Below are 22,395 nucleotides of genomic sequence, written 5' to 3'. Positions count from 1 at the left end.
CTGTCCCAACCGTCCCGGCACGGGGAAGGGGCCAGGATGCCCCCGGGCTGGGCAGGGCCCCCGCGGTGTCGCAACGGGGCCTCGATAAGGGCCGGGGCGGCTATAAAGGGGCCGGGAGGGGTCGGTGCCGGCGCGGCCGCGTGGCACCTGCGTCCGGACCAGCCGCTCGGCGGAGGTGAGTGGGCGCCGGGGGCCGCGGGGCTGCAGCCGGGGGTCACGGGCTCTGTCCCCTTCTCCTCCCTCGCAGGTGCTGCCCCATCGCCTGCCATGCGCCGGGCTCTGCTCTGCCTCCTGCTCGCGGGGCTCCGCGCCGCGGCCACCTCCACCGCAGGGCCCACGGCGGCCGATGCGCCCGTGACGTCCCATGCGCCCACGGTCCCTGCCACCGTCCCCGAGGCTCCTGCTGCACCCAGGGTCCCTGTGGTGCCCAGGGCTCCTGCTGCCGTCCCCGAGGCTCCTGCTGCATCCAGGCCCCCTGTTCCTCCCAGGCCCCCTTTTCCACCAAGGCGCCCTCCGCCTCCCCCTGGCCCCGACCCCGCCATAGCGGCAGTGCAGGACGTGCTGGCGGACATCGGCCTGCGGTTGCCGCAGCCCCTGCACGGCCTCTCCTGTGACAAGCTGCAGCCCAGCGCGCTGCCCAGCTTCTCCCACCTGTCGCTGCTGCCCAGGGTGCTGGTGCAGTCCGCGATGGTGCTGGTGCAGAGGCAGGCGGGCTGCCGTGACCAGGCCACGGCGCTGGCCGGGGAGCTGGTGCAGACGCTGGGCACGGCCACGGCGCAGAGCCTGCTGCGCGCGCTGCAGAAGCTCCACGCCACCCCCACGCGCAGCCGCCTGCCACAGCTCTATGAGCTGGCGCTCATGGGCAGCGGCGTCCCCGTGGCGCCCTGCAACGGCCTCACCGCCGTGTCCGGCGTGCAGCTCCGGGGCCTTGGGCTCGGCACCTACAAGTACCTGCACCAGGCCAGGGCCGCCTGCAACCGCCTGCAGGCCGCCTGCGCCGGCGTGGCGCCCGTGGGGCAGCACTACTACTCGGTCATACGGCGCCAGGACGCGCAGCTGCGCCCGGCGCCCGGCGCCAGCGCGTGGCTGCACCGCTGCAGCTCGGCGCCGCGCGGCCGCTGGCGCCGCGCCGCCGAGGACGCCTGCAGCCCGCCCGGCGAGGACGAGGTGCACCGCGTGCTCGAGTGGGTGCCTGGCATCAGCACCCTCTACAACCTGGGCACCAGCATCTACTTCGCCTACGAGGGCTGCGAGGAGGTGGCGTCGCAGCGCGCCTTGGAGGCCGCCGTGGACCTGGGCTACGACGGGCTCGCCGTGCTCAGCGCCAGCGCCGGCGGCCCCGTCGCCTACGGCGTCCACCTGGGGCTGCAGCCGGGGCTCAAGGCCGGCGTCCGCGAGCTCATCCGCTACTTCACGTCGGACGAGGAGTCCCCGCCGGCGCCCACGGCCCACGCTGGCCCCGTGCGCGTGGTCTGAGCTGCCAGTAAAGCCCATCCCCACCTGCCTCCTGCGTCCGTGTGTGGGGCCGGAGGGCTGAGCGCGGGTCACTGTGCCCTGGGGCACCTGGACCTTGGCTGGGCCACACGCTGCCGCCAGGGCACCGTGCCATGACAGCCAGCTGGGCCTGCCCCACACTGCCCCAGGGAGCTGCCCCATAGCTGCCCCAGGGCCCTGCCTGAGGATCTTGCTCCATAGGGGCCCTAGGGCGTTTCCCCATAGGGTTGCCCCAGAGTCCTGCCCCATGGCTCTTGCTCCATAGGGGCCCTAGGGCGTTTCCCTATAGCACTTCCTGAGGCTCTTGCTCCATAGCTGCCCTAGGGCCCTGCCCCATAGTGCTGCCTGAGGGTCTTGCTCCATAGCTGCCCCAAGATGCTTCCCCTTGGCGCTGCCTGAGGGCCCTGCCCCGTAGTGCTCTCCTAGGGCACTGCTCCGTAGTGCTGCCCCAGGACCCTGCCCCATAGCTGCCCCATAGCGCCGCCCCAGGACCCTGCCCCATAGCGCTGCCTCCCGAGGCCGAGGCCGAGGCCGAGGCCGAGGCCGAGGCCGAGGCCGAGGCCCCGGCCCCTCCCGCCCGCTCCAGGCCCCATCTGGGCATCTCCAGCACCCCCATTTAGCCCCGCCCCTCCTGGCCCCGCCCCCTTTACGTCATTTCTAGGAAACGGCCTCCCCGCAGGAACGCGGCGCCGGCGGTCGAGGGGGCGTGGCCTCGCCGCCGCTCTGCGCCAATGGGCTGGCGGAGCGGCCGAGGGGGCGTGGCCCGGCTCCCGCCTTCCCGCTGTCCCGGTAGTGCGGGCGCCGCGCGGGGGCCGAGGTGGGAGCCGGGGGGGGGGAAGAAGGAACCGGACGGGGCGGGGGCGCGACACCGGGCGGGGCCACCGGGGGACGGCACCGGGCACCGGGAGGGGGGCACCGGGGGGGGGCACCAGGCGGGGACACCCTCACTGGGACCGGGGGGAGGTCCCGGGAGCCCCGGTCGGGAGGGCGGGGGCGGCACCGGGGTGCCCGGGCAGCCCCGGTTACCGGCTGCTCCCAGGCGCGCTGGGAGCCCCGTTGACGGGAGCAGCCGCGGGCCGGGGTGGGGGGGGCCGCGCTGCCGCCCTGGCTGCGGCCTCCGTGTGCCCCGTTCTCCCTCCCCGGTGCCCCGGTGCCCGTGGCGGGAGCTGACCCGGCGCCCGCAGGAGCGCCCGCGGCGCCGGCATGGCGCAGTGGCAGGAGCTGCAGGGCCTGGGCAACGCGTCCCTGGAGCAGCTGCACCAGCTGTACAGCGGCGCCGCGCTGCCCATGGAGGTGCGCCAGAGCCTGGCGGCCTGGCTGGAGGACCAGAACTGGTAACGGGGCCGGGCCGGGCGGGCGGGCGCGCGGGGCCGGGGCTGCGGCGCTGCTGAGCACGCGCTGCCGCAGGCGCCAGGCGGCCGAGCCGCGCTCCTCGCACGCCCGCATGCTCTTCCACTCGCTGCTGGCGCTGCTGGGCGAGCGCATGGGCAGCCCCGGGCTGGGCGACGACGACTTCATGCTCAAGCACAACCTGCGCAAGGCCCGGCGCGACCTGCAGGTGGGCACCGGTGCCGGCCGCGGCGCGGGGACCGGGACGGGGAGCTTCGCGCCGACCCGCCGCCGCCTCCGTCCCCAGGCCGCCTTCGAGGAGACCCCGGAGAACTTGGCCAACCTGGTGGCCAACCTGCTGCAGGAGGAGCAGCGCATCCTGCGCCAGGCCCACGCGGGGCTGCAGGTAGGAGGGTCCCGGCGGGCGCCCCCGGCCCCGCAGCACCCGCCGGGGCCTAAGGACCCCCCGATGTGTCGGCAGAGGGGGCTGGCGCCGGCGCCCAGCCCGCCGCCGCAGAGCGACCGGCACCAGGAGATCCAGCGGCGCCTGGCCGAGTTCCAGGCGGCCCTGCAGGTGACAGCCCCGCTGCGGCGGCACGGCGCGGCACGGCGGGGTGCAGCATGGCGCGGTGCAGCACAGCGTGGGCACATGGCACAGTGCAGCACAGCGGGGTGCAGCGCGACGCAGCGCAGTGCAGTGCGGTGCAGCACGGTGTAGTGCAGCACTGCATGGTGCAGCATGGCGGGGTGGAGGATAACGTGGTGCAGCACGACGCAGCGCAGTGGGGTGCAGCATGGCGGGCTGCCGCACAGCACAGTGCAGGACAGCATGGTGCATCACAGCAAGGTGCAGCACCGCACAGTGCAGCACAGTGCGGTGCAGCATGGTGTGGTGCAGTGTGGCACAGTTTGGGCACGTGGTGCGGTGCAGCACAGCACGTTGCATCACGGCACGGTGCAGCGCAGTGGGTGCAGCACTGCATGTTGCAGCACAGCACGTTGCAGCACGACGCAGTGCGGGCACACGGCGTGTCACGACGCAGCCCTTACCCTCCCGCTTTGCCCCCAGGATGCCGAACGCACCTTCCGCCACCTGGAAGACGCGCAGGAGATGTTTGATTTCTGCTACAAGGTGCACTACCACCCGGGTAAGGCCTCTCTGCGGCGCACACACCCCTGCGGCCACCCCCCATGCGCCCGGGGGACACTGGGACCCGCTCACGCCGTCCCGCAGGCGAGGCCCGGCCCAACGACCCCGAGTACGTGAAGCAGCTGCAGGGCCTGCAGGCCAAGCTGCAGAAGCTGGACCGGAGCCGCAGGGTGAGCGGGACCGGGGGGCCGGGCAGGGGGCCGGCCGCCCCGCGCCCCCCGCTCAGCCCCGTTGTCCCCCAGGACATGCTGGCGCAGATGCAGCAGCTGCTGGGGCGCAGCGAGACCCTGCGGGACTTCCTGCAGCAGGAGCTGGGGGCCTGGCGCGAGCGGCAGCGCAGCGCCTGCCTGGGTGCCGCCGCCGACACCAGCCTGCTGCAGCTGCAGACCTGGTAGGGCCGCGCGGCGCCGGCCGGGCCGCGGCGCCCGCCGGGACCCCCATGACCCTCCGCGCGGCGCCCGCAGGTTCACAGCGCTGGGCGAGGGGCTCTTCCAGCTGCTGCAGCTGCTGCGGGCGCTGGGGGAGCTGCGGCTCAAGGTCACCTACGAGGGGGACCCGCTGCAGACGGAGCCGCCGCTGCTGGAGCCGCGGCTGCGGGAGCTGCTCACCTACCTGCTGCAGAGGTGGGCGCCGAGGGGACGGGGGACGGCCCCGGGGACGGGGGTGTCGGGGCTCTGGGGCGGCCCTGACACCCCCCGCTCGCCGCAGCGCCTTCGTGGTGGAGCTGCAGCCCAGCATGCCGGCCTGCAGCAAGCGGCCGCTCGTGCTGCGCACGGCCAGCAAGTTCTCGGTGCGCGCCCGGCTCCTCGTGCGCCTGCACGACCGCAGCCACCCCATGGAGGCCAAGATCCACATCGACAGGTTGGGACCCCCCGCCCCGCAGCAGCTGCGGCCTCTGCGCCAGCATCTCCTGGGGGACACGGCTGACCCCCCCCATCACCTCTTGCAGGGACCCCCCCAAGATCCGAGGGTGAGAGGCGAGCGCCGGCCCCCGCGGGCGTCCGGGCTGCCCGTGGGGGGTCCCAGCCGCGGCGGCCCCCACCCTCGGCCTCCCTCTGCCCCGCAGCTTCCGCAAGTTCAACATCCTGACGTCCAACAGCAAAACCCTCACGGCGGGCGACAGCCCCCAGGACGGGCTGGTCTGTGACTTCCAGCACCTGGTAGGGGCCCTGCCCGGACGCCTGGGCCCCCCAGGTGGCAGGGCCAGGGGCTGGGCGCCCCTCCTGGGCCGGCCTCACTCCTTCTCGCCCCACAGACGCTGAAGGAGCAGAAAGTCAGCGGCTCGGGCAAGGGCAGCAAAGGCCCCGGCGAGGTGGGCGCAGGGTCCCGGCGTGCGCGGGGCGTCCCGGGCCGGCGGCTCAGGGCGCCCGTCCCCGCAGGGTCCCCTGGCCGTGACGGAGGAGCTGCACCTCATCACCTTCACGCTGGCCTACGCCTACCGCGGGCTGGAGCTGGAGCTGGAGGTGGGGACGGGGCAGGGATGGGGACGGGGATGGGGACAGGGACAGGGACGGGGTGGCGGGGGCCCGGCCTGACACCCCCCTCCTGCGCAGACCTCCACGCTGCCCGTCGTCATCATCTCCAACAACAACCAGCTCTCCAGCGCCTGGGCCTCCGTGCTGTGGTTCAACATGCTCAGCACCGACCCCAAGGCCAGTGCGGCTCTGCGCGTCCCCTCTCCCCATCCTCGTGTCCCGCCTGTGTCCCCGCTCCGTTCCCTGTCTGTCCCTGTCCCGCGTGCTGTGCCCCGTCCCTGCTCCCTACATCCTGTCCCTAGTTCCTGCCGGGTGCCCTGTCCCTGTGCCTGGTCGCTGTCCCCTGCTCACCCCATCTCCCGCAGAACCAGCAGTTCTTTGCGGCGCCACCGCCGGCGCCGTGGCCGCGGCTGGCCGAGGTGCTGAGCTGGCAGTTCGAGAGCGTGGCCGAGCGGGGCCTGGCCAAGGAGCACCTGCACATGCTGGCCGAGAAGCTCTTCGGTGAGGCCGGGGGCCGCCGCGCTCCCGCCGCGCCGCCCGGGGGGTCCCGCCGCCCGCTCACCCCCCGTGCCGTCCCCCAGGCTCCAAGCCGTCCCCGGAGAGCACCCTGGCCTGGCCCAAGTTCTCCAAGGTGAGTGGCCCCGGCGCCGGCCCCCACAGCCCCCGCGGCTCCCGGTCACGGGCCTCCTCCCACAGGACGGCGCCGCCGGCTTCTCCTTCTGGACCTGGCTGGACGGGATCCTGACGCTGCTGCAGGAGCATCTCAAGCAGCTCTGGAAGGAGGGGTAGGGCTGGGGCAACGGCTGGGGGGGTGCAGGGGGGCCGGGGTGACGCTGTCCCCCTCCAGGCTCATCCTGGGCTTCGTGAGCCGGAAGCAAGAGAAGAAGCTGCTCAAGGGGAAGCGCACGGGGACGTTCCTGATCCGCTTCAGCGAGAGCGTCCTCGGCGGCGTCACCTGCAGCTGGGTGGAGCACCCCGAGAGCGGTGGGCGCCCGCGGCCGCCAGCCCCTCGCCCCGGCGTCAGGCCTGCGCTCACTGCAGCCTCCCCGCAGGGCCGCCCGCGTTCCAGGCCGTGGAGCCCTACACGGCGGCCGAGCTGGCGTCCCTGGCGCTGCCCGACATCATCCGCGACTACCAGCTGCTGGCGGACGAGAACATCCCCGAGAACCCGCTGAGGTTCCTGTACCCGGACCGGGACCGCGACGAGGCCTTTGGGCCCTACTACAGCCAGCGGCAGGCAGGTGCGGCGCGGCGCCGGGCACGTCGCGGCACGGCGCATCCCGGGCCCCCGCCGCACTCTGCCCTCTGCCCCCAGGGAGCCTGCTGGAGAAGAAGGAGTATCTGAACCAGCGCCTCATCCGCGTCTCCTCCCGGTGAGGCCGCCGCGCGCCCCGGCCCGTCCTCCGCGGCCTCCTCCCGCAGCCCCGAGCCCAGCCCGTCCCTCCCCGCAGGCAAGCGAATGAGTCGTGGCAGGCGGAGGAGGATCTGGTGGCCGCCACACAGGACCTGGAGACGCTGCGGCTGCAGCCCGGGAAGGCGGGGACGCTGCAGGCCGTGCCCCGCAGCCCGGGGACGCTGGCGGCCGCGGGCCCAGAGCCGCCGCTGCAGGTGGGAACGGGGGTCCCGGAGCTGCTGCCGCCACCGTCCAGGGCTGTGGAGCCACCGCTGCTGCTGCAGCTGGTCCCTGAGGGCCAGGAGACTCTGCAGGTGGCACCCGGGGACCTGGGGACGCTGCAAGTGCTGCCGGAGGGTCTGACGGTGCTGCAGCCACTGCCAGTGCTCCAGGGGCTGCAGCAAGTGGGACCTGGCGACCAAGTGACACTGCAGCTGGAGCCTGGGACCGTGGAGCCCCAGCTGGTGCTGCAGCTGGTCTCCGAGGGCCAGGGGACACTGCAGGTGGCCCCCGAGGGCCTGGGGACACTGCAGCCAGTGCTGGGGGACCCGGGGGCACAGCAAGTGGGACCAGGGAACCAAGGGACGTTGCAGCTGGGATCGGGGACCCCGGAGCCCCCACTGAACTTGCAGCTGGTCCCTGAGGAGCAGGGGCCGCTGCAGGTGGCACCCGGGGACCTGGAGGCGCTGGCACCAGGGGACCTGAACATGCAGGAGCTGCTGCGCTCGCTGCAGGGGCCTGGCCCTGGGGCGCTGGACGCGCTCGAGGCCGCGGAGCTGCTGCCCGGGGAGCTGGAGCCCAGGGCGCTCAGCCCCGGCTTGGCCTGTGAGTGTCCATAGCCCCAGGCAGGGGGGTCCGCGGCTGCCCGCGCCCGGCGCCGACCCCCCGTGTCCCGCAGGCTCCTCGGCGCTCCTGGACCCCCGGGACCCCTTCCTGCCGCAGGCCGAGGCCGCCCTGCCCACCGTGAGCTCCCTGTTCGCCGAGGCCACCGACTTCCCCCCGCTGCACCTTGAGCCCGGTGACTTCCAGTGACCCCCCTGCCGTGTAAATAAACCCTTTCTGCTCCCGCTGTGCCCGGTATTTTGGGGCACCAAGACCCCCCAAGCAGCGACAACCCCATCTCTGTGTCCAGACCTTTATTATAAACATATAAATATGTGAGATAATGTATAAATATGAGATAAATAGGGGGGTAGGTGGCACATAAATAGCCCCTGGGGGGAATAAATAGAGGGGGGCGCCGGGCGGGTCAGCGGGTGCTGGCGCTGTGGGTGAAGACGCGGCTCATGACGGCCGTGAAGGACTGGAGCCGCTCGAGCGCCTGGTGCTGCAGCAGCGCCTGGGCCCAGGGCGGGCTGGGGGCCGGGGGGCGCCGCGGGGGGCGGCCGTGCTCCTGCTGGGGGGACAGCGGGTCAGGCGGCCCCGAGGCCGCCGGCGGCCCCGAGCCCCCCGCCGCGGCCCCCGCTCACCTGCACGAGCGCCAGCAGCTGCTCCAGGGCCCTCTGCAGCTTGGGCTGGCGGTGGCCGCTGAACACGTCCGAGTCCAGCAGGTCCCGGTAGTGCTGCAGCCCCTGCAGGATCCGCTGCAGGCAGCGCTGGGGGGAGCGGGGCGTGAGGACGGGCGGCCGCGAGCACCGGGAACCCCCCAGCACGGCCCCCCCAGCACCCCGTCCCGTGACCCTCCGATTGCCCCCGGGCAGGAGCCCCTCGTCAGCCCCCCGGAGCCCGGGGAGCTCCCGGCTCATCAGCCCAGGGGCTCCCCGAGTCCCCTCCCGCGCTGCCCCGGTCCCGTCCCCAACGTGGCGGCGCCCGGTACCGTGTTGTTGGTGTCCAGCGTGGAGGGGTCGCAGGCGTCGCTGCAGCGGATCCGGGGCGGCCAGTCCTCGTCGGGGGCCTCCTCGTCCAGCCGGATGTCCTTCTGGCAGGGGGGCTCAGTGGGGGGTGCCGGGACCCCCCGATACCGCGGTGCCCCCGGCAGCCCCGGGATCCCTCGGCAGCCCCCGCTCCCCCAGAGCTCCTGGATCCTCTGGGCACCCCCAGACCGGGCATCTCCTGAGTCCCCTGGGACCGTCTGAGCCCCCAGCACCCTCGGCCACGCAGCGCCCCGGGATCCCGTCGCATTCCTGGAGCCGGGAGCCCCCCGAGTCCCTCCGCACCCCCGGGGCCCGTAGGGGTCCCGAGTCCCCCGGGACCCGCTGAGCACTCCTGGATCCGGGACCCAGCGATGCCCCTAGCGCCCCCGGTTCTGCCCGGTGTTCCAGTCCCCCGGCACTCACCAACAAGCCGTGTGGCTCCTCGATCTCCCCCAGGAGCTGCGAGAGATTCCGGGAGAGGCTCCTGCAGGAGACCCAGTCGGTGTGGGGCGGCCGCGGGGCCGGCACCGGCGCCGGCACCGGGGCCGGGAGCAGCAGCGCCAGGAGGCAGAGGCAGAGGCGCGGGGTCATGGCGAACTGGTGCCGCCACCGGCGTCGCCACCGGGCTCTTATGGGCCGGCGACAGGTGGGGAATCCCCGGAGCAGGTGGCACCCGCCCCCCGTTACTGCGAAATCGCCGTCTCCCCCGAAAGCAGAACCGATACCGGGCCGGGGTCCCCGAGCTGCGCCCCGCCGCGCCCGGCCCGGCCCCGGCCCGCGCCGGGAGGCGCAGGAAAACCCGGGGCAGTTCCTGGCGGCGCCGCCACCGGCAGCGACCCCGGCGGACGGGCCTGTCCCCCCCACGCCCCGCGACATCCCGGACCCCCCCCCGGGCGTGCGGGACCCCGCGGCACCGGGTCCCCCGGATCTCCCCGGCCTCGAGGGACGCTCCGATCCCGGTTTCGGTCCTGGCTCCGTCCGCACCTGCGGCCCCAGCGCGGTTCTCGCTCTCGGAGGGAGCCCGGGCGGGGCCCGGTGCGGAGCGGGGCTCTCCCCCGCCGCCCGCCCCGGGGAATCTGCGGCTCCGCGGGCCGCTGTGTCACGGCGGGGCTTCCCCCCGCCCGGTGCCGCGGCCCCCCCGCCGCGCCCGCCGTGCTGCCCGCGGCTCCGCAATCGCGGCGGCCCCGGCGCTTCCCGCTCCCCGCCCTCGGGGCTGCCCCCGGCCTTGCCCGGGTCCCCCCACCGGGCCGGTGTCCCCCTCGGCCCCGCGATGCTGCCCTGTCCCGCCCGGGACACCGTGTCCCGCTTGCGGGAGTCCGAGCTCGAGGAGAGGGACCCGAGGTGGGAGAGGCCGGGACGCGGCTCCCGTGGGAGAGCGGGACGTGGGACCCGAGCGGGGGAGAGGCCGGGACGTGATCCCGGGGACAGGTCGGGACGCGGCTCCCCCGGGAAACCGCGGGAAACCGGGACGCGGCCCGGGGCCGGCTCCGGGGAGGCCGCGCCGGGAGGCGGCGGCGGGCGCAGGCGCGGCAGGTGCCGCGGGGCCGGCCCGGACTTTCCCCGCCGGCCGCGGGGATCCCGCCCGCGCGGAGCGGGGCGGCCCCGGCGCCGCCCGACACACCCCCCGCGCCGCCACCGCCTCCTCGCACATTTTTGTCCCCTGCGCCGAGCCGTCCCGCCCGCGGCGCGCCCGCCGCTTCCTCCCGCCTCCCTCCCGCGCCCATTGGCCCGTGCAGCCCCCTCGGCGCTGCCATTGGCCCCGCGGGACCCGGGGAAGGGTCGGCAGCGGGCGGGAGGCCGCGGTTGCCATAGCAACGGGGGGAGGGGCGGCGGCGGCCCCGCGCGGCGGGACGGGCCCGGGACCCGCTCGGTACCGGGGGCCGCTCGGTAACGCAGGCCGCGCCGTAACGGGGGCCACGCGATAATGGGGATCCGCTCGGTGCCGGGGGCCGCGCGATAACGGAGGCCGCTCGGTAACGGGGGGCCGCTTGGTAACGGTGGCCCCGCGATACCGGGGGCTGCTCGGTACCGACGTCTGCGCGATTACGGGGCCTGCGCTGTACCGGGGGCCGCGCGGTAACGGGGCCTGCTCGGTACCGAGGGCCGCTCGGTACTGGGTCTCGCACGATAACGGGGTCCACTCGGTCCAGGGTCTGCTCGATCCAGGGTCTCCGTGGTACCGGTGTCCGTGCAGTACCGGGGTCTGCTCGGTACTAGGGGCCGCGCGGTACCGGGGGCGCAGGGCCTTGTGGGTAACGGCCGTGGCGGGGGCTCCGGGCTCCGCGGCCGCCGCACCGGGCTGGTGTCAATGGGGGGCGGGAGGCCCCGCGGGACGCGGCAGCCGGGGCTCCGCGGAGGGAGTTTCGGGGCGCGCGGCTGCTCCCGGCCCGCGCCGGAGATTCCAGGCGCCGCTTCCTGGCGCCCGCGGTCGCGGCGCCCGGCCGCGCGTTTCTAGGAACCGGGGCGCCCTGGTGCTTCTCGCTGACCCACAGAGTTCCCGTTCCGCCCCGCAGGGAGCCGCCCGGTTTCACCATGAATTTCGAAGGCCTCGACCCGGCCCTCGCCGACTACGCGCCCACACTGCACGCGGCGCTGGAGCCCGTGCTGGACCCGCACCTGGCGCCCAGCCTGCTGCAGAACGTGGAGCTCGACGCCGACGGGGTGCCCTTGGAGGGCATCGCCGTGCCCGAGTCCGTGCACATCGTGGAGGGCATGTACAGCGAGCTGCACACGGCCGTCTCCGACGTCGGCGTGCCCGTCTCCGTCTCCCACTTCGACCTGCACGAGGAGATGCTCTGGGTTGGGAATCACGGGGTAGGTGTCCCTGGGAGGGAAAGGGCTCCATGCGGCTCCTCGCTTGCCCGCGTGGCCCCTGCTGGCTCTGAGTCATCACCGTCCCCTGTGGCCTTGGGCAGAGGACAGTTCTGCTTGGGACAGAGCCGGAGCCACGGAGCCGTGCTCAGAAACCGGGAGTTGTGCCCTTGTAATGGAGCTCCCGTGTGGAGGAGCCGGAACTCCATTCAGGAGCACGGGAAGCCCTCGGGGTCTTTGGCCACAGGGGACCCTGCAGGTGTTTCCTGAGCGGCTTTGCTGTCCTCAACTCTTGGGCTGCTAAAGCTTCCTGTTCTTTCCTCATGTCCATATGTGTTACCCAAAAATCAAGAGTTTGAGCAATTTACCCTGTTTTGGGGTTCGTAACAGCAGGGTTTGTAAAAGAAGCCTCTTCGCTGGCTGAAGCAGTGGGGTAGCTGCCTTGAGAGCAGGCCACCATGGCAGCTCCGCGTGGCCTCCGTGTCCCCTTCGAGTAGAGCTCAGGTGGGCGATGCTGCTTGGTGACGGGTCTGTCCTGCCCCGATCTCAGGGCCACGCCACCTCGTTCTTCGGTCCGACGCTGGAGCGCTATTCCTCCTTCCAAGTGAACAGTAACGACGACATCCGCCAGATCCAGAGCCTGGAGAACGGGGTCCTTTTCCTGACCAAAACCAACCTGAAATATATGTCAAGAGGGGGGCTCATCATCTTTGACTACCTGTGAGTGTTTTGCCCTGGCAATAGGTGGGTTATCCTGGCCCAGCGCCGGGGAGAGGAGGCAGCGGCAGCTCCTGGTCCTGTTTGTAGAGATGTTTCTGGCCCCTCTGCCTGCAGTAGAGAAGCTGGACATGGGAGGAGGATGAGCGTGGTCTCGGCCCCTTCCCTGGCACGTCCCGGAGCTGAGCGGGGGCACAAGGCCTGTCCTTTCCCTCTCCTTTAGCATGGATGAGTCCGAGGACATGCACAGCCTCCTGCTCACAGACAACAACACCCTGCTCGTTGGCGGCCTGCAGAACCACGTGCTCGAGATAGACCTCAACACCGTCCAGGAGACGCAGAAGGTAGGGCCAGGCCTCTGGCTCTGCTCCCTGGCTCGAGGGAGCATCTTGCAGCACGGAGGCTCCGCTCCCAGTGTCACGGTCCGTGTGATGGGGGCTCTGCCCCGGCGCTCTGCCCCGCTCACCCGGCGGCTCTCGTGTTTCCAGTACACTGTGGAGGTCCCCGGCATCACCATCATGCGGCAGTCAAACCGCTTCTTCTTCTGCGGGCACACGTCAGGGAAGGTACGGCCCGCACAGCCTCCCTGGGGCTCTGTGCCGCTCTGCTTCCCTCCGGGACACCCTGGAGCTGACGTCCGGCTTCCTCGGAGGCTCCCGCCTTCCCTTCGCAGGTCTCCCTGCGGGATCTGCGCACGTTTGTGGTGGAGCACGAATTCGATGCCTACTCGGGCAGCCTGTCCGACTTCGACGTGCATGGCAACCTGCTGGTGACCTGCGGCTTCTCCAGCCGCATGAACGGCTTGGCCTGCGACCGCTTCCTCAAGGTGTACGACCTGCGCATGATGCGGGCCACCACGCCGCTGCAGGTCCACATCGACCCCTTCTTCCTGCGCTTCATCCCCACCTACACGTCCCGCCTGGCCATCATCTCGCAGACAGGTGGGTGACGCTGCGGGCGCTGCCCTTCCAGAGGGACGTGGGTGACGGTCTCGGTGCCCTCCGGGCTCAGGCTCAAATCCCAGCGGGATACGGTCGGCCGAGCGCTCTCCATCCGAATTCCCGTGCTCGCTGCCGCTTTGTGCTCCCTGGTGCCAGGCGGCTCTGCCCTTCCCTCTCGCCCAGGTCAGTGCCAGTTCTGCGAGCCCACAGGCCTCGCCAACCCCGCCGACATCTTCCACGTGAACACGGTGGGGCCGCTGATCATGACGTTCGACGTGTCGGCCAGCAAGCAGGCCCTGGCGTTCGGCGACTCCGAGGGCTGCGTGCACCTCTGGGCCGACTCCCCCGAGGCCACCTTCAACGCCTACTCGCGGGAGACCGACTTCGCCCTGCCCTGCATCGTGGACACGCTGCCCCACCTGGACTGGAACCAGGACCTCGTGCCGCTCTCGCTCATCCCTGTGCCGCTGACCAGCGAGACGCTGCTGTCGGACTGGCCAGCTGCCAACTCTGTCCCCGCGCCCCGGTAATCTGCCAGGCTCCTCCCGTGCAAAAGAGCTGGTCCCAGCAAGGAGCTGCCCCTTCGCTGCCCCTCGGCGTGGCCGGGCGCCCTGGCGAGGCAGGGCTGGCGCAGAGGAGAGGCCCCGATGAGCAGCGGCGGGGGCACTGCCGCCCCTGCCAGCTGGCAGAGCCCTTGTGCTCGCAGGATGTGCCCTGTGCCTAGCGTCACCGCTGAGGTGACAGGACGGGTCTGCAGGGGACAGTCAACCCCTGTCCGTGGTGGGGAGATGCTGCTTCCATCCCGGTTACGTCCCGCGCATCTGAAAATGGTTTTCCTTTCTCTTTGACTGACCCCTATGTTAAATGAGCTAAGCAGTGCTGTCGGGATCCGGCCAGCCCAGGTATTGGTTATAGCAGAGAGGGAATATTCCCGGGGGGAATGACTGAGCGGGAGCAGCCCTCCTGTCCCACCCTGAGCCAGCGCAGCGCGTGTCCCTGCAGCAGGGCCTTCACTGCAGCAGTGCCAAGCGGGGCAGCCCCGAGTCACGCTGTGCTTTGCAGGCGGGCCCCTCCGGTGGATCCTGAGATCCTGCGCACCATGAAGAAAGTGGGATTCATCGGCTACGCCCCGAACCCTCGGACCAAGCTCCGCAACCAGGTAGGCGCCGCTGGAGGCTGCAGGTCGGCTCGGCCGGGCGCAGCCGTGGGGACCTGCAGCGTCGCGGCTGCGCTTTGGGGACGGACGATGCTCTCGCTGTGCTGAATGAGCCCAGAGCCTTCCGCGGGGCTCGGGGGTGAAGCTCCGTAGCTCGGAGGTCTGGTTTGGACCTCACTGCCTTCCTTCGGCAGCGTCGCTGGGGGAACTGGCCGTTGGGAAACGCTGGAGTCCCCCTCTTGGGCCAGGTCCCGTCACTAACTCGCGCTCTGCTAGGGAAAGCTCTGAGCAGTCCAGCTGGGAGGTTTATGGCACGTCCCTCGCCCTTGGGAAAACACTGCTGTGTTTCATCCCTGCCCGCGGTGCTGCTGTAGTTTCCCGCGGTGATGAATCCCTTGCAAGAAGGAAGGTGTGGAGGCTTCGTGCAGGTTAAGGGAGGGCCCCACTCCCTTCTGGTTTATTCCTTTGCTCATTCGAGGAGGCAGGAAAGCCCAGGAGCTGCTCGTTTCAGTACTTGCTGCGTCACGTACGCTCTGCCTCACGGTGCTGCTCTCTTTCCCCTCTTTTCCCTCTTGCAGATTCCCTATCGATTAAAAGAGCTGGACAGCGAGTTCGACAGCTTCAGCCAAGTCCCCGAGTCCCCGATAGGGCGGGAGGAGGAGCCGCACCTCTACATGGTGGCCAAGAAGTACAGGAAGGTAAGTGCAGGAAGGTGCCGGCCCAGCCGCGCGGGCACGGCGAGGAGAGGGGCTGCCTGCGAGACCTCGAGCAGCCGGGGCAGAAACAGAGCCGACCTGCGCGGGCCGGAGCCGCTGCTCACGTGCCGGAGCCGCTGCTCGCGTCGCCGCGGGGAGCACCCCCGTGTTTCGCGTTCGTGTGACATGCTGCGTTTTCGCTCAGGTCACTATCAAATACTCCAAGCTGGGCCTGGAAGATTTCGACTTCAAACATTACAACAAGACGTTGTTCGCGGGCCTGGAGCCCCATATCCCCAACGCCTACTGCAACTGCATGATCCAGGTGGGAGATGTCCCGGCTCCGCCGCAGGCTGCTGCAGTGCTCCGGAGCCTCCCCTGACTGCTCTGGCTCTGCCAGGTGCTCTATTTCCTGGAGCCGGTCCGCTGCCTGGTCCAAAACCACCTGTGCCAGAAGGAGTTCTGCCTGGGCTGTGAGCTGGGCTTGCTCTTCCACATGCTGGACCTGTCCAGAGGAGACCCGTGCCAGGTCGGTGGTGAGCTGAGGGGGTCGGGAAGCTGGCACGGGGCAGGGCCGGGAGACTCCCGCTCTGGGAAGCAGGAGCGGGGTGGAGCTGGACCTCAGCGGATGCATCAGACCGTTTAGAAACTCCTGTCATTTGACCTCTGTGACATGTCACCCCCTGCCCCATCCCCAGGGAAGCAACTTTTTGCGGGCTTTCCGCACGATCCCAGAGGCTTCTGCTCTGGGGCTGATCCTCGCTGACTCGGACGAGGCCACGGGGAAGGTGAACCTGGGGCGCTTGATTCAGAGCTGGAACCGGTTCATCCTCACGCAGCTGCACCAGGAAACCCAGGAGCAGGAGGCACCGCAGGCCTACCGGGGGGCTGGCAGCGGGTGAGTGCTCTGGCTCCCAAAGGCCCCATCCGTCCCTTGGAAGACATTTCCTGCTGCCTACATTCGCCCGAGGGCTGCGCTGAGCTGCGGGCTGCTCCTACAACAGGATTTGAATCCTGTCTCGAGACACCGCAGGAGCCCAGCGCTCAGCCCCGGTGCTGCCAGGACCCTGCTAACCCACGAGCTCTCTTCCTGCAGCACCTTCGGGACCTCAGGGGACTCGGTTATCGGGCAGCTGTTCAGCTGCGAGATGGAGAACTGCAGCATGTGTCGCTGCGGCAAGGAAACCGTCCGCGTGTCCTCCACACTGCTCTTCACTCTCTCCTACCCGGAGAGCGCTGGTAACGGCAGGGCCGGGCGGGCGGGCAGGGCCCGGCGTCTCTGTCGCTGCTGTGGCTCTCCCGGGGCAGAGAGGCCGAGCCGGGGCCGCGGCCGTGCGCATGGGCCGCGTTTCTGCAGGTGGCAGAGCGAGATGTTTCCTCTGCTGGCTGGCCTGGGCTGTGTCAGAGCCAGCACCCAAGGCCTGGTTGTGGGTTTCCAGCCAGCCAAGGTTTTGGCTACAGAAAGGCAGTTTTGGGGCTTGACCTTCTCCCTGGTGGTTGCGAGGAAAACCCCAGAGGTTTGGCTGAGCTTAATTGGTAAAGAGCCGCGTGCTGGAAGGTGACGTTATTCTCCTTTCTCCCGCTAGAGAAGCCAGTGAAAGATTACGAGTTTGCCCAAATCTTAAAGCGAAGCATCTGCTTGGAGCAAAGCACGCAGGCCTGGTGCGAGAACTGCGAGAAGTACCAGCCCACGGTGAGCCTGGGGGCAGGATGGGAGTGCTGCAGAGGGGCTGCAAGCCAGCGTGCCGTGGGGTATTCCCTCCTGCGCATCCCGCCTACATCCCCCTGGAAACACGTGGGAACTCCCTTGGGAGCAGAGCACAGCTGCTCCCAGGAATTCCCGGTGGTCCTGGAGAGGCAAGGGGCTGCTCCCAGCCCTGCTCTCCGTTACAGGAGCCCGGCTAGGAGGAACCCTGGCCAGGCAGCAGGGAGGAACCTCTCCAGGGTGGCACATGCCAATCCAGACTGGAGCTTCTCTTGGCTCTTGGTGTTGCCCGGCGTCCATCTCCCGTTCTCTCTGCAGGTCCAGACCCGGAATATCCGCTGTCTGCCAGACGTCCTGGTCATTAACTGTGAGGTGAACAGTTCCAAGGAGGCAGATTTCTGGAAGACCCAGGCCGAGGTGGGCGAGACACTTTGGGGCAGACGCAGGCTTGTCCCCTTGTCCCCCTCTGCTCTGCGGAGGCCCCGCTCTGCTCTTGCTGTCTGTAGCGTCTCTTGCTCTCTACTCAGACTCACTGTACTCTGTTTGCAGAGGACACCTGGGTAATTGGTCGTGCTTGTAGCACGAGCTGTGCATTTGGAGTCGGAAAAGACAAGATCTGCCATGATAAAGCTGACAGGACTCCAGTAGACTCACTCTGTCGTTTCCCCAGTTTCCCAGGACCTAGGAGCAACGAGACAGTGCCCGTTTCCCAGAACACAGAGCCTGGCAGAGAGCTGATGGACAGCTGGGTTTCTCTTGCTGATTCTGTCCCTGTCACTGACTTCTAAAGTCCCTGTCTGTCCCTCACTGCTGCTCTGGGCTGTCACCTGCGTGTTCCCAAGCACAGCCGCGCTCCGTGCTGACGCTTGCCTGTGTTTCGTTGCCAGTATGCCTTTCAGAGAGCCCTGTTGAAGAGAGGAGGCTTTGAGATCTCCAGAGGCAAAGAAATCTCTCTTGGTGAATGGTAGGTATCTGCTTTTGGGGTGGCGACCCTAGGTGGACACTGACACCCTCGGGGGGTTCCTCCTGGCCTTGGGGAGCTCAGAGCTCCTTCTTCTCTGATAAAGTCATTATTTGCCCTTCTGTAGCTCCTTGTGGGCTCTAAACTGGAAGAGCCATTGCCACTTTTGAGTCCCTTTCCCTTTTCTGACTAAGAAAAGATCCAGGACTGAGTATCTGCCCTCTTGGGCTGACACTAACGGACGCCTTTTCCCAGACCCTTCTCACAGCAGCTGGTGAGAAGTGGTGCAGCTCTGGCTCTGTCCTTTATAGCAGTAAGAACAGGCTGAGCCCTGTGTGGCTTGGGCAGTTTGGATCCTGCCCAGGAGCAGGTGGCATGAAAAACCCACCTGTGATTCCTTCCACTGGGCAGGAAGGAGCTGGGGAACCCCGACATGGGGCATTCGTATTCTTCTGTGGAGGAACTGAAGAACATTTGGATCCCCCACGCCATCAAGATGAGGCTGACCAAGAACAAGGAGCTGGACATCTGCAACTGGAGTGAAAACGATGAGGTAAAGGCTGCCGAGATCCGCACGAGGCCGCGCGGCTGCGTGCGCTCGGGGCCGTGGAAGCGGAGCTGCTGGAGCCCCTGTTCTCCTGGCTCCATGGGGGTGAGAGAAGGGCCCTCGCGTGGGCCCTGCGGCTCCAGCATGGCTGGCCAGGGAGCCCTCGGGCTCACGGTGCCACCCGCTCTGGGCTTGGCGTTGGCATCGTGTGAGCTGCCCTCGGGCACTGCTGCCGGGCTCGGTGGCTTCCCCGCGGCTGCTTCCTCCCTGCAGCCGAGCCCCTCCGATGACCCCGACTCCGTGTACATCTACGACCTGATGGCCACCGTCGTTCACATCCTGGATTCCCGCACGGGGGGCAGCCTGGTGGGGCACATCAAGGTGGGAGAGACCTACCACCAACGCAAGGAGGTGAGCGGCCGCGCCGGCAGCGCTGCCCTGGGGAGCCCAGCGCGCTCAGGGATCGGGCAGCGTCCCTGAGCTGTTCCTGGAAACCGCTGAATTGGTTAGGTGATTTATCAGGTACAGCCAGGAAACCAAGTGCTTCCCGTGCAGCTTACGGAGAGGAAAGGGCTAAAGAAACGCTCTTCCCACACTTCCTGCAGCCAGTTCCTCCCCGCGTGTCCTTGTGCCTCCAGGTCAGGGTTGGGACCTCATCCCCCTTCCAGAGGAAAGGGGGGCCGGTCTGGGCAGTTCCCTCTGAGCTGGTGGCGATGCCAAGGCAGGAATCCCCGGCGTGTGCAGTGGCAGGGCTGTGTCCGTCGCTCTTATCTGTTACATCTCCATGGAGTTTCGGGTAGGAGTTGGGCAGAGCCTCTGCCCGTGCAGGCTCAGGGCGCTTCGTTTACACATCTTTACACATCACCACGCTCAGGCCAGCAGGGATTTCCCCGCCGTGTCCCAGGAAGGGCGGGAGTTCCCACATGGCATCGTCACCCCCTTTCCCTGGTAACTGGCTAGAGGAGTCATAGAATCATAGAATCACAGAACCACTGAACGTTGGAAGGGACCTCTGGAGGTCACCTAGTCCAACCCCTGCACACGCAGGGTCACCTAGAGCACGTGACACAGGGCTGCGTCCAAGCGGGTTTGAAGATCTCCAGAGAAGGAGACTCCACAACCTCTCTGGGCAGCCTGTTCCAGGGCTCTGGCACTCTCACTGGGAAGGAATTTTTCCTTAAGTTTCTATGGAACTTTTGGTGCTTCAGTTTCCGGCCATTTCCTCTAGTTGTGTCGGTGGCCACCAGTGCAAAGACGCCGGCCCCATCCTCCTCACTGCCTCCCTTGAGGTACTTCTAGACACTGCTCAGGTCCCCTCTCAGCCTTCTCTTCTCCAGCTGAACAGGCCCAGCTCCCTCAGCCTCTCCTCACAGGGCAGATGTTCCAGGCCCCTGATCATCCTCGTAGCCCTGCGCTGGCCTCTCTCCAGCAGCTCCACATCCCTCTTGTCCTGTGGGGCCCAGAACTGGCCACAATACTCCAGAGTCATTGTACTTGCTCAGGGGGGTCCCTAATTCGGTGTGCCTGTCCCCAGGGGGTCACACACCAGCAGTGGTACCTCTTCAACGACTTCCTCATCGAGCCCGTGGACAAGGTAAGCGCCGGGGGCGGCCGGGGCACTGCCACCGTGGCCGGGAGGAGCGGGGGTGGCTCCTGGCACACAGTGCCCTGTGCCGAGGTGACACCGTGGGACCCTGCGAGGGAGGGAGGCGGCTGGTGCTGCGCCGCCTCCTGCCCCTGCGTCCCCCGCAGTGCGAGGCCGTGCAGTTCGACATGAGCTGGAAGGTGCCCGCCATCCTGTACTACGCCCGGAGGAACCTCAACGCCAAGTACAACCTCGTCAGTGAGTGCCGGGGCTGGCAGGGGCTGCGCGGCCGCGGCTCCCGCCTCAGCCGGCGCCGCCTCCTCCCGCAGTCAAGAACCCCATCGAGGCCAACGTGCTGCTGGCCGAGGCCTCGCTGGCCCGCAAGCAGCGCAAGTGCCACGCCACCTTCATCCCCCTCCTGCTGAGCGAGATGCCGCAGCCGGGCGACCTGGTGGGGCTGGACGCCGAGTTCGTCACGTTGAACGAGGTGAGGCAGCGGCACCGGCGCGCGGCGCCGAGCGGGGCTGGGCACCGAGCGCTGCCCTCCGCCGCAGGAGGAGGCCGAGCTGCGCAGCGACGGCACCAAGTCCACCATCAAGCCCAGCCAGATGTCGGTGGCCCGGATCACGTGTGTGCGCGGGCAGGGCCCCAACGAGGGTGTCCCCTTCATTGATGACTACATCTCCACCCAGGAGCAGGTACGGGGGCCCTGCCCGGCCCCGCTCTGCTCCCTGTGCCGCAGGGAGGACGTGGACCTGCCGCAGGGCTCCTCTGGGGAAGCAGAGGAGACCGTCAGCGCCGGCCCGGGCTGCCCCAGCTGGGGGGAAAGGGAAGCGGGAGGGAAGCGCTGGCTGCCCCCAGCCTTCCCTGTGCTCCGTAGGTGGTGGATTATCTGACCCAGTACTCAGGGATCAAGCCGGGAGACCTGGACGCCAAGATCTCCTCCAAGCACCTCACCACTCTCAAATCCACCTACCTGAAGCTGCGCTTCCTCATTGACGTGGGCGTCAAGTTTGTGGGCCACGGGCTGCAGAAGGACTTCCGCGTCATCAACCTCATGGTGACAGCAGCGCCGCCAGGGCCGGGCACGGCAGCCCTGCGGGGCGCCCGGCACTGACCCTCGCGCTCCCAGGCTCGTCCCATGGGATCGGGCTGTGGCCAAGGACCCTCTCTGCTCGCCAGGTGCCCAAGGACCAGGTCATCGACACCGTGTACCTCTTCCACATCCCGCGGAAGAGGATGATTTCCCTGCGCTTCCTCGCCTGGTACTTCCTGGGTCAGTGGCCCCCGGTCCCGCAGCCCCCCAGGGCCGCAGCGTTAACTCCCCCCGCGCCCCCCGTCCTGCTCTGCCCTCCTCACGCGGCCGCTCCCCCCAGACTTGAAGATCCAGGGCGAGACCCACGACAGCATCGAGGACGCGCGCACGGCGCTGCAGCTCTACCGCAAGTACGTGGAGCTGAGCCAGCAGGGCAGCGACGCCGAGGACTTCCGCAAGGTGCTCAAGGCCCTCTACGAGAAGGGCCGCAAGCTGGACTGGAAGGTGCCGGAGCCGGAGAGCCAGAGCAGCCCCAAGCGTAAGGGCCGGGGGGCCGCGGCGCCCGCGCCCACCCTGCCGCCCCCCTCACGCTCCGCTTTGTCTCCGGCAGATGCCTCGGTTTTCCCGCCGGTGCTGGCGCTGTGAGCGGGGCCGCCGGCGCGGCAGCCGGGACACGAGGCTCCCAGCTGGAAGCGGCAGCGGGGCCGCCCCTGCGCGGCCGCCCCCCGGGTCCCGGGTGCGCGGCAGAGGGGGCGCCGGGGCTGCTGCCTGGCGCTGCGGCCATAAAGCAGCGAGGCAGCCCGGAGCGCGGCACCGCGTCCTCCTTGTGCGGGAGCGGGAATGGGAACAGGAGCTGGGCCGGGAGCAGGAGGTGGGAGCGGGAGGGGAAGCGGGAATGGGAACAGGAGCTGGGATGGCAGCGGCAACAGGAACGGGGCCAGGAGCGGAAGGGGAAGCAGGAGCGGGAATGGGAGCGGGAGGTGGGAGTGGGAAGGGGAGCGGGAAGTGGGAGCGGGAGTTGGAACGGGAGTGGGGATGGATGGGGGAGGGCTCCGGATCGCCCCGCCCCGGGGGGCGTGGCCAACGCGAAGAGGGCGTACCCGGCACCGGGGGCGTGGCCTCCGCGCAGGTTGTGGCGGGGCGCGTGGAGGGCGTGGTCATCACAAGGGGCGTGGTCACGACCGGCTCCTCCCCCCGCGCGCGGCCCAGCGCCACGCGGGCCGGGGCCTGGCGGCGCCGCGGGGTCCTTGGCGCTCGCGCGGGGCTGCCCGCCGCGCTGCCTGCGCGCGGGGCGGCGCTGCCGCGGGGCGCAGGGCGGCGCGGGCCGGTGTCGGCGGGGTCCCCGGAGCCGCCGGGGTCCCCGGAGCCGCCGCCGCCGCCTCCTCGCAGCCGCCCCCGGTGGCGGCCGGCCGGGCGGAGGGGCGCGGCGCGGCGCGGCCGGGCCGGCGGCGGCGCGGGCAGCCGCGGGGGCTGGCGGCGGCGGAGCGGCCGGCGGAGCGGTGCGGTACCGGGGCCGCGCGGGCGGCGGGGGCTGGAGGGGGCGGGGG

The 22,395-nt window shown here is 69.7% G+C and overlaps 4 protein-coding genes across 4 annotated transcripts; 3 read left to right on the top strand and 1 right to left on the bottom strand.

Annotated features, from left to right (window-relative positions):
• Positions 1–267: 267 nt before the first annotated feature.
• APOF (apolipoprotein F) lies at positions 268–1,505 on the top strand. The gene is made up of 2 exons (XM_088520690.1): positions 268–328; positions 518–1,505. The coding sequence occupies exons 1-2, from the start codon at positions 268–270 to the stop codon at positions 1,474–1,476; spliced, it is 1,020 nt and encodes a 339-aa protein (XP_088376816.1). The 3' UTR covers positions 1,477–1,505.
• Positions 1,506–2,681: 1,176 nt separating this feature from the next.
• On the top strand, positions 2,682–7,873 carry STAT2 (signal transducer and activator of transcription 2). The gene is made up of 22 exons (XM_088520707.1): positions 2,682–2,828; positions 2,902–3,052; positions 3,131–3,229; positions 3,305–3,397; positions 3,893–3,971; positions 4,058–4,143; positions 4,216–4,364; positions 4,438–4,596; positions 4,682–4,834; positions 4,923–4,943; positions 5,040–5,133; positions 5,229–5,285; positions 5,353–5,436; positions 5,527–5,625; positions 5,814–5,949; positions 6,030–6,079; positions 6,145–6,233; positions 6,296–6,432; positions 6,501–6,689; positions 6,764–6,821; positions 6,900–7,666; positions 7,740–7,873. The coding sequence occupies exons 1-22, from the start codon at positions 2,698–2,700 to the stop codon at positions 7,871–7,873; spliced, it is 3,015 nt and encodes a 1,004-aa protein (XP_088376833.1). The 5' UTR covers positions 2,682–2,697.
• A 217-nt stretch (positions 7,874–8,090) lies between these two features.
• Positions 8,091–9,504, bottom strand: IL23A (interleukin 23 subunit alpha). The gene is made up of 4 exons (XM_088520700.1): positions 9,118–9,504; positions 8,658–8,759; positions 8,311–8,436; positions 8,091–8,237 (listed from the first exon to the last, which is right to left on the bottom strand). Exons 1-4 carry the CDS (start codon positions 9,283–9,285, stop codon positions 8,091–8,093), a joined length of 543 nt encoding a protein of 180 aa, XP_088376826.1. The 5' UTR covers positions 9,286–9,504.
• A 1,719-nt stretch (positions 9,505–11,223) lies between these two features.
• PAN2 (poly(A) specific ribonuclease subunit PAN2) lies at positions 11,224–21,501 on the top strand. The gene is made up of 25 exons (XM_088520679.1): positions 11,224–11,508; positions 12,056–12,225; positions 12,446–12,566; positions 12,711–12,788; positions 12,896–13,163; positions 13,347–13,689; positions 14,226–14,322; positions 14,898–15,017; positions 15,220–15,339; positions 15,415–15,543; positions 15,713–15,912; positions 16,111–16,253; positions 16,601–16,707; positions 17,038–17,136; positions 17,607–17,683; positions 18,092–18,233; positions 18,501–18,638; positions 19,762–19,821; positions 19,980–20,070; positions 20,142–20,299; positions 20,367–20,510; positions 20,693–20,872; positions 20,995–21,088; positions 21,189–21,386; positions 21,459–21,501. Exons 1-25 carry the CDS (start codon positions 11,227–11,229, stop codon positions 21,491–21,493), a joined length of 3,594 nt encoding a protein of 1,197 aa, XP_088376805.1. The 5' UTR covers positions 11,224–11,226; the 3' UTR covers positions 21,494–21,501.
• Positions 21,502–22,395: the final 894 nt, after the last annotated feature.

This window comes from Tinamus guttatus, unplaced genomic scaffold, assembly GCF_059628265.1.
Source record: "Tinamus guttatus ecotype Peru unplaced genomic scaffold, ASM5962826v1 Tinamus_guttatus_pri_ptg000096l, whole genome shotgun sequence".
NCBI lineage: Eukaryota > Metazoa > Chordata > Aves > Tinamiformes > Tinamidae > Tinamus > Tinamus guttatus.
Note: the sequence above shows the minus strand (reverse complement) of the source record. Positions and strands in the feature narration are given on the sequence as shown.

What these genes read in the sequence shown, in the direction of transcription:
- APOF (XM_088520690.1), top strand. Translation starts at nt 268, where the DNA reads ATGCGCCGGGCTCTGCTCTGCCTCCTGCTCGCGGGGCTCCGCGCCGCG. An exon ending in CGCCGCGGCCACCTCCACCG is followed by an intron (nt 329 to 517) that starts CAGGGCCCACGG and finishes GGCGCCCTCCGC; the next exon opens with CTCCCCCTGGCCCCGACCCC.
- STAT2 (XM_088520707.1), top strand. Translation starts at nt 2,698, where the DNA reads ATGGCGCAGTGGCAGGAGCTGCAGGGCCTGGGCAACGCGTCCCTGGAG. An exon ending in CTCACCTACCTGCTGCAGAG is followed by an intron (nt 4,597 to 4,681) that starts GTGGGCGCCGAG and finishes CGCTCGCCGCAG; the next exon opens with CGCCTTCGTGGTGGAGCTGC. An exon ending in GCTGGCCGAGAAGCTCTTCG is followed by an intron (nt 5,950 to 6,029) that starts GTGAGGCCGGGG and finishes GCCGTCCCCCAG; the next exon opens with GCTCCAAGCCGTCCCCGGAG.
- IL23A (XM_088520700.1), bottom strand. Translation starts at nt 9,285, where the DNA reads ATGACCCCGCGCCTCTGCCTCTGCCTCCTGGCGCTGCTGCTCCCGGCC. An exon ending in AGGAGCCACACGGCTTGTTG is followed by an intron (nt 8,760 to 9,117) that starts GTGAGTGCCGGG and finishes CCCCCCTGCCAG; the next exon opens with AAGGACATCCGGCTGGACGA. An exon ending in CGCTGGACACCAACAACACG is followed by an intron (nt 8,437 to 8,657) that starts GTACCGGGCGCC and finishes CGCTCCCCCCAG; the next exon opens with CGCTGCCTGCAGCGGATCCT.
- PAN2 (XM_088520679.1), top strand. Translation starts at nt 11,227, where the DNA reads ATGAATTTCGAAGGCCTCGACCCGGCCCTCGCCGACTACGCGCCCACA. An exon ending in CCTACCACCAACGCAAGGAG is followed by an intron (nt 18,639 to 19,761) that starts GTGAGCGGCCGC and finishes GCCTGTCCCCAG; the next exon opens with GGGGTCACACACCAGCAGTG. An exon ending in GAGCCAGAGCAGCCCCAAGC is followed by an intron (nt 21,387 to 21,458) that starts GTAAGGGCCGGG and finishes TGTCTCCGGCAG; the next exon opens with ATGCCTCGGTTTTCCCGCCG.